Raw genomic sequence first — 9020 nt, forward strand, 5'->3', positions numbered from 1 at the left:
GGCAGAGTAATTTCTTTGGAGTGTGGTAAAGAATTATGGGTGTCGTTTAAGTATGAGCGGCTATCCAATCTGTGCTATTGGTGTGGAAGCCTCATGCATGATGATAAAGACTGTGAACTGTGGATAGAGAGTGAAGGCACTCTTCCAATCGAGTCGCAACAGTTTGGGGCATGGATTCGTGCTCCTCCCTTTGTCCAGTCACGACGGTCTACGATCTCAGTGCCAGGTTTTTATAGTAAGAAGAAGACAGCCAAGACTGCTCCATGCTCGGCGACAACCAAACAACCGCCGGTGGTAGTTCGAAGGGGCGGACCATCACCGGAGATCATAAGGCCTAACATGGAAAGTCAGGGTACTATGGAAAGGGATAATGAGGTAGCAGATTTCCAGGAGCAAAATCAGCAAGGAGAGAATCAAAACTCCACAAAACATGGGCCCTAAATGGAATCAAACCCCCCACACGAAAATATGGAGATCAGGAAAGTATCTGCTGAGCTGTTTGAGGAGCAAATTCAGGAGATAGACCGTGATATCCACAAATATGATCCATTGCCAGAGCTAATCACCAAAAATATAGCATGCACGGGTAAGGAAAATGATTTTGAATCTTTAACAATTAATGAGATCTTTGAAATGGGCAGATCCCAGGCACGTGGTCAGCCACTATACCAGCCAACTCGCACACCATTCTCACAAATACCCGATGCAACAAATGTACCTGTCATCAACACAGCTACGTGGAAGCGCCAAAACCGAATTACTACAGGGACAGATGTTATTATGGAGGACACAGTGGGGTCGAAGAGAAGTACAAGCACCATGGGGGGCCAACTTGAGTTACAGAAAAGGAGAAAAACTGTTTCTCAGGGGGGCAAGGACAATACAAAGATATTGGCGGAGGCTGAATCCCAGCCCCGCCAGAACCAATGAGTCTATTATGTTGGAACTGTCGGGGGCTTGGGAACCAACGAACAGAAGACCAGCTCGCAGATATGGTGTGGGCAAAAGATCCCTCCGTCGTGTTCTTAGCCGAAACATGGACGGATGAAGCAAGGCTAACTCAAATTCAAGACCGTTTGAAATTCAAAAATAAATTTGTGGCACCTAGAAGACATAAGGCAGGGGGTTTGGTGCTCTATTGGAAAGAAGAGTTTGACATTACAATAGAAACCTTTTCAAAAAATCACATAGATGCTACAGTCAACAAAAATAAGAATGAGGAGTGGAGATTTACTGGGTTTTATGGCGAGCCAGATACTCAACTGAGACATGAAGCTTGGGCGCGGTTACGGAGCTTGAAAAATCGAAGTGCTGCCCCATGGATTTGTGCGGGGGATTTCAATGAGGTTGCAAAACAAGCAGAAAAATTGGGGGGGAGAATCAGACCTCATGGACAGATGCAAGCTTTCCGTGACATTATAGATGAATGTGGGTTTATGGACTTAGGCTATGTGGGGTCGAGGTTCACTTGGCATAAACATTTTGACAATTACACAGTATGGGAGAGGCTGGACAGGGCGATGGCGACAAACGATTGGTTCTCAAAATTTCCGGATACAAAGATCTACCACCTAGATGTGACCACCTCTAATCACAAGCCTTTATGGATTGTGCCGGAGGGGATGGAGTGCAAACAAAAGAAGCCATTCAGATTTGAGCAAATGTGGATGAGTGAGAGTGGATGTGGGGAAACCATAGAAGCGGTATGGCTGAGATCATACTCAGAATTGGGTGGAAGAAAAATCTTGAAGAAAATTGAAGCATGTGGAACAGAATTAACTAAGTGGAGTAAGGACAAATTTGGGAATGTTCGGAGAGAACTAGAGAAGAAGCGGAAATTGATGGCCAAAGCCGAGAGGGTGGCCATTAATGGGGGACCTGTACACGGATTGAAGAAGCTTGAGAAGGAGATAAACCTACTCATGGACCGGGAAGCAAAACTATGGAGGCAACGGGCTAAAGTGCAGTGGCTAAAATAGGGGGATCGTAACACTACCTTTTTCCACAGTAAGGCATCACAAAGAAGACGAAAAAATTACATCAAGGGGCTGTATAATCATGAGGGGCAGTGGAGTACACACCCTGACCGAATTGCAGACACCATTTTGCAGTTTTATCAAGAGCTGCTCACCACTTCGAGCCCGGACAGCTTTGAGGAAATCCTAGAGCAGATCCCACAGGTAGTATCTACAGATATGAACCAAGAACTAACTCGGGAATTCAAGGCCGAGGAGGTTGAAGTAGCCCTCAAACAGATGGCCCCTTTGAAATCACCGGGTCCAGACGGTATGCCCCCTCTTTTTTATCAAAATTATTGGTCCTTGGTAGGTAGTGATGTAATTGAAGCAATTTTGTCATATTTGAATTCGGGTACCCTCCCTGAGTTATTATGTCATTCTTTTATTACCCTAATCCCCAAAGTAAAAAATCCGGAATATATATCTCAATATCGTCCCATTTGCCTTAGCAATGTACTATACAGAATTTTCTCCAAGGTGTTGGCAAACAGGTTGAAGAAAGTCCTACCACAGATAATCTCAGAACAACAAAGTGCCTTCATGACAGACAGGTTGATCTCAGATAATATAATGGTGGCTTTTGAAACTCTTCATTACATGAGAAATCATAGCTCGGGGAAGGTAGGCTATATGGCACTCAAACTGGATATGTCTAAGGCCTATGATAGGGTGGAATGGCCATATATGGAGAAACTGATGAAAAAAATGGGGTTTAATGATATTTGGGTCCATCTAATGATGCAATGCATCTCCTCAGCTACTTACTCAGTGTTGATTAATGGCGAGCCGCATGGGAAAATCACACCAACTAGGGGGTTACGACAGGGGGACCCTCTCTCCCCATATTTATTCTTGCTATGTACAGAGGGTTTCCATGGCCTACTTAGGAAGGCGGAGAGTGTGGGAGATATAAGGGGTGTATCTCTTTGTAAAAAGGGACCTAAACTAACACACCTCCTTTTTGCAGATGACAGCCTCATTTTTTGCAAGTCTAAGACAGAGGAGTGTGCAAAACTACTGGAGATCTTGGCCATCTATGAAAGAGCATCAGGTCAACAAATCAATAGAGATAAAACAAAGCTATTCTTTAGCAAATCCACAGCTCCCGGAGTACAAGATGCAATCAAAAATTCTCTTGGTGTCTCTGTTGTTCAACAATATGAGAAATACCTAGGTCTACCTAGTTTTATTGGTAGAAAGAAGAAGGAAAGCTTTGATAATATAAAGCAGCAGGTATGGAAAAAACTGCAAGGATGGGAGGGTAAGCTTTTATCTCAAGCGGGGAGGGAAATATTGATCAAGGCAGTGGCTCAAGCGCTTCCTACGTATACCATGTCTTGTTTCAAATTACCAAGTGGCTTGTGTCATGACATTGAAGCACAGATCCGAAGATTCTTTTGGGGACAACGGGGGGAGGGCAGGAAAGTACATTGGATAAGGTGGGAAGAGCTATGTAAGCCAAAGTCACAAGGTGGTTTGGGCTTTAAGGATTTATCTCAGTTTAATGATGCATTGCTGGCAAAACAAACATGGTGCTTGTTACATGATAAAACTTCACTGTTTTACCGGGTGTTCAAGGCAAAGTTTTTTCCCCACAGCTCGGTAATGGAAGCAGCTACACCCAGTTCGGCCTCTTATGCCTGGAAAAGCATAATTAGGGGGAGGGAGGTAATCCGGAAAGGAGCAATATGGAGAATAGGGGATGGGAAGTCAGTGGACATATGGGGAGATAGATGGCTGCCCCTCAAGCACTCGCCAAAAATTCTGTCACCAAGGATGAACATGGAGGGTGTGACCAAAGTTTGCAGTCTCATTGATCAAGACCAGAGGTGCTGGAAGGTGGATGCATTGGAGTCAAACTTTATGCCATTTGAAGCGGCCATGGTGCGCGCGATACCCCTCTGCCACACTGATCAGCCGAATGCATTAATTTGGCCTCACAACCCAAATGGAGAGTATTCAGTAAAATCGGGTTACAAATTTCTGCAACTTGAAGAAGCACATAACCGACCTGGGCAATCGGATGATGAGCTCTTGAAACCACTTTGGCAGGCAATCTGGAATCTGTCAGTACCAAGTAAGGTAAAACATCTGGTGTGGAGGGCAACCAAAAATTCACTGCCGACAAAGATGAACTTGGTGAGGAGAAAAATTATCACAGATGATTGCTGTGAAATCTGTCAGGGGCAGCATGAAGATGTACTCCATGCTCTTTATCAATGTCCGAAGCTTGAAGAATTATGGTCCTTAAATCCACTATGGCAACATAGTAGCTTAAGGCAAAAAACTTCTTTTCTTGATCTCCTTGGCAGTATTTTTTGCAGAGAATAGAGACCCGGCCCTTTTCTCTGTGGTCGTATGGGCTTTGTGGAATAGAAGAAATAATCTTCGGCTTGGGAAAACTTGTGGTACACTTAGACAGCTACTCTCACAGGCCAATGACAGATTGAAGGAGTTTTCGCTACATAACACAGTCATGACCTCGACTGAGAGAAGAACACCGGTACGTTGGACACCACCTGATAATGAGTATTATAAAATCAACTTTGATGGTGCTCTGTTTCAGGCAGACAACTGTGCGGGTATTGGCGTGGTAATTAGGAATGGAGGTGGGCAGGTCATGGTGTCTCTTTCTCAACAAATTCCCCTTCCCTCAACAGTCATTGAAGTGGAGGCGTTGGCAGCACGCAAAGCGCTAATCCTAGCACAAGAAATTGGTTTCACCCGAGTAGTGTTGGAAGGAGACTCTCAGACCCTCATCACTGCTCTCAAAACCAGGTCGCACACCTTGGCACACTTTGGACACATTGTTCAGGATATTTGGCATTTAGCCTCTTGTTTGTCAGATGTAAGTTATTCATATGTACGTAGGCAATGCAATAGTGTAGCTCACTCCCTTGCGAGACGAGCAATCCTTTCTCCTTTTTTACAAGTCTGGATGGAAGAGGTACCACCAGAACTTGCAGATGTACTCCAGGCTGATTTATAAAAGCCCTTAGCTAATAAAACGCACGGTATTGATTCTAAAAAAAAAAGGAATAGTTATTCATGTGTAATATCAATTCGGTCATTTGGTTGCATCTTTATTACATGGATTAATTATTACATTGGAATAACTATTCTTTAAATTGAAGAATAGTTATTCCTCTTTAAAATGAATGCAATAGCTATTCCTTAGTGTATATAATATGTTTTAAAATTAATATATTTCCAAAAATGTAAAGTTTCCTTATACATATTCTTTTACAAGTTTTCCATATGTAACAACCAAACTTATGAATAGTAATAATTATTCCATTACAATGTCTTCTATTCCTAGTAATAAAGATGACTATTCCTAATGTAATTTACATTTAGTGTACCAAACGTACCCTGAGAGTAATAGCGGGAATAATGGGGAGAATAATTGAGAAAATTATGGAGACTTTAATGGAAATAATGGTATTCCGTTGGAGGATCAGATCCTAGAGATTTTTTTTTGATAACAATCAGATCCTAGAGATTGATAGCGTATTAAATGGGTTTGAAATCTCTGAAAATACTGAAAGGGGTGAGGCGGCAAAAAATAAGGAAGTCCACGTGGAAAATCCTAACATTGATGCATCAAATAAGCTACCCGTTAGTTTGGAAAGTGGCCTGGATGCAAGTGTTGGTCACGTGGAGAAGGGTATGGAGGCAGGTGCTGGTCACGTGGAGATATTAAATTCAAAGTATGCTGAACCTAATAGAGAAAGGAGAACACGAAGTGCAGGGTGGGGTTTCTAGCCGTGAGGGCAAGGAAGGGCTGGTTAAACAAAGAACCTGGACACGAGTAGCTCGTTTTGCTCAGAAAGGTGATGATCGGGCTAAGGCAGAAGCAACAGGTGTTTCTAAACATTCTTTCATGGAGATTGATGATTGTGACTTACCAAACAAAAGAAGATTGGTTGCTCATGATAGTCAGAAAATATATTCAATGGTGGAGGCTGCCTGCCAGCCCCGCCAAGAGCAATGAATCTCTTATGTTGGAATTGTCGGGGGCTTGGGAACCAATCGACAGAGCAAGAGCTTGGGAATATTATCCGGGCACAAGATCCCTTAGTTGTGTTCTTAGCCGAAACATGGCTGGATAAGGCTAGGCTAGAAGATATTCGAGTCAGACTGAATTTTGGTGGCATGATTGAAGTGTGTAGAGATACGAGAGGAGGGGGAATAGTAATTTTTTGGAGAAAGGAAGTGGATTTTTCTCTAGATACTTTTTCTCCTAACCACATTGATGGTGTTTTGAATAAAGGTAAGGAGGATGAGTGGAGATTCATAGGGTTTTATGGAGAATCGGAGACCAGTAATCACCACCTATCGTGGGCTTGCCTAAGAAGACTAAGGGGCAGAAATTCAATTCCATGGCTTTGTGCAGGTGATTTTAATGAGATTACACGAAGTCACGAGAAGCTTGGAGGGAGGCAAAGACCAACTAGACAGATAGAAGAGTTTAGAGATGTTTTGGATGAATGTGGATTCCGGGATCTTGGCTTTATGGGGGGGAAATTTACATGGTGTAATGGACACTCGGATGGTTTTACAATTTGGGAGAGGCTGGATAGGGTGGTGGCTACAATGGAATGGTTAGATAAATTTCCTGCAACCAAGGTAATTCACTTGGAGTGTGCTTCGTCTGATCATAAACCAATTCTTATTTGCCTTAATGGCATTCCAAAATTTTGACAAAAGCCGTGGCGTTTTGAGCATATGTGGTTGGAGGAAGAGGGATGTAGAGATACAGTAGAATCGGCTTGGCTTTACAATGCACCCGGGCAAGCAATGACAAGGGTGGAGGAAAAGATAAGCCATTGTAAAAAACAATTAAAATGGTGGAGTCAACTTGCAATTGGGAATATTACCCGATTATTGAAGGAAAAAAAAAAAGAGGTTGTTAAGAAAGGCAGAAGATGAGGCGATAAGAGGGAGGTCTATAAACCGGGTGATAAGGCTGAAAAGAGAAATCAATGATTTGTTATCAAAAGAAGAAAAGATGTGGAAACAAAGATCTAGAGCATTGTGGCTGCATGAAGGTGATAGAAATACTCGTTATTTCCATAGTAGAGCCACTCACAGGTATTGCCGTAACAGAATTGAAGAGTTGGAAAATAATATGGGCGAGAGGTGTGTGGATGAGAATGGTATAGCAAATATTTTGGTGGATTTTTACCAAAATTTATTTGCTTCATCCTCGCCAAATCGGATTGAGGAAGCCCTTGAAGCTACTCCACGAGTGGTAACTGAGGAGATGAACCATGTGTTGGTAGCTCCTTTTGAGAGAATCGAAGTTGACATTGCCTTAAAACAGATGGACCCTCTGAAATCTCCGGGACTTGATGGGATGCCTCCACTGTTTTTTCAACAATTTTGGTTGGTCATTGGTGATGAAGTGGCTGAAGCTGTTCTCACATGTCTCAACACAGGTTTAATCCCACCTTCAATCAATCGTACTTTTATTACTCTCATCCCAAAGGTTAAAAGCCCAGTAAGAGTTTCTGAATATTGCCCAATTGCACTTTGTAATATTCTGTATAAGCTTATTTCTAAAGTTTTAGCAGATAGACTTAAGAATATTTTACCTAGCATTATTTTAGAATCTCAAAGTGCCTTTCAGTCTAGTAAAGCAATCTCTGATAATATTTTGGTTGCCTTCGAGACCTTACACCATATGAAAAATAAAAAATCCAAGAAGGTGGGTTTTATGGCTTTGAAGTTAGATATGAGTAAGGCGTATGACCGGGCGGAGTGGATCTATTTAGGGAAAATTATGGAGAAATTGGGCTTTTGTGATAGGTGGGTGTCTCTTGCTCTTGAGTGTATTACCACGGTATCCTATTCGATTTTGGTTAATGGAGAGCCTAAAGGAGATATTAGGCCATCAAGGGGCCTAAGACAAGGAGACCCTTTGTCTTTATACCTTTTTTTGTTGTGTTCAGAAGGTTTGAATAGGATGTTGCAGCAAGCAGCCTCAAATGACACTATACGGGGTTTTTCATTATGCAAAAGGGGACCAAAAATCTCACACTTATTTTTTGCAGATGACACCCTTTTATTTTGTAGAGCATCTATGGCAGATTTGCAAGCAATCCAAGACATTCTGTCTTTATATGAACAAGCATTGGGTCAAAAGCTAAATCGGGAGAAGACAACCATCTTCTTTAGTAAGGCAGTGAGTGAAGACACAAAGGCCTCAATCTCAAATTTTTTACAAGTACAAGAAGTGAAAGAGTATGAAAAGTACCTTGGCTTGCCGGCGGTGGTAGGAAGGAAGAGGAAAGCAAGTCTAAATTACATTAAAGAGAGAGTGTGGAGCAAACTTCAAGGGTGGAAAGAGAAGCTATTGTCCCAAGCGGGTAGAGAGATCCTACTCAAAGCTGTGGTGCAAGTGATTCCTACTTTTGCAATGAGTTGCTTCAAATTACCAGTGGCTCTTTGTCATGAAATTGAGGCTTTAATCCGCAAATTCTTTTGGGGGCAAAACGGTGAGCAGCGAAAAATTCATTGGAAAAATGGGAGGTTCTTTGTAAACCTAAATCAGATGGTGGGCTAGGTTTCAAGGACTTGGAAAAATTCAACAATGCGATGTTGGCGAAACAAGTGTGGAGACTCTTGAAGGATCAATCCTCCCTGTTTTATTGGGTCTTCATAGCGAAATACTTTCCTAGGGGGTCCATTTTTCAAGCTTCAACAGGCAATGGGTCTTATGCTTGGCAGAGTATTCTTAAGGCAAGGAAGGTGATTTCGATGGGTATGAGGTGGAGAATAGGAGATGGAAAGAGTATTGATATATACAATGACAATTGGCTGCCAGGGAAGGGGTCTGCCAAGGTGGTTTCTCCACATGCTCCGGGATTAGAAGGTGCTCAAGTTGTTGTACTCATAAACCCAAACACGCACACTTGGAACATTAACTTATTAAACCAGCGTTTTTTGAGCTTTGAAGTAAACCAAATCAAAGCAATACCATTGTGCTGGACAGATCAG

The 9020-nt window shown here is 42.4% G+C and overlaps 1 protein-coding gene across 1 annotated transcript; it reads left to right on the plus strand.

Annotated features, from left to right (window-relative positions):
- The first annotated feature begins 992 nt into the window (after positions 1-992).
- LOC112034488 (uncharacterized) lies at positions 993-5007 on the plus strand. Its single transcript, XM_065777172.1, has 4 exons — positions 993-1961; positions 2070-2286; positions 2329-4239; positions 4331-5007. Exons 1-4 carry the CDS (start codon positions 993-995, stop codon positions 5005-5007), a joined length of 3774 nt encoding a protein of 1257 aa, XP_065633244.1.
- The last annotated feature ends 4013 nt before the right edge of the window (positions 5008-9020 follow it).

The sequence above is a fragment of the Quercus suber genome, unplaced genomic scaffold, assembly GCF_002906115.3.
Source record: "Quercus suber isolate HL8 unplaced genomic scaffold, Cork oak 2.0 scaffold_9, whole genome shotgun sequence".
NCBI classification, from domain to species: domain Eukaryota; kingdom Viridiplantae; phylum Streptophyta; class Magnoliopsida; order Fagales; family Fagaceae; genus Quercus; species Quercus suber.

Bases quoted from the DNA above. Each gene is read 5' to 3' on its own strand.
- LOC112034488 (XM_065777172.1), top strand. From the start codon at position 993: ATGGTGTGGGCAAAAGATCCCTCCGTCGTGTTCTTAGCCGAAACATGG. The intron at 2,287-2,328 runs GTATGCCCCCTC...GGTCCTTGGTAG, and splicing joins GAAATCACCGGGTCCAGACG to GTAGTGATGTAATTGAAGCA. The intron at 4,240-4,330 runs GTCCGAAGCTTG...TCTCCTTGGCAG, and splicing joins ACTCCATGCTCTTTATCAAT to TATTTTTTGCAGAGAATAGA.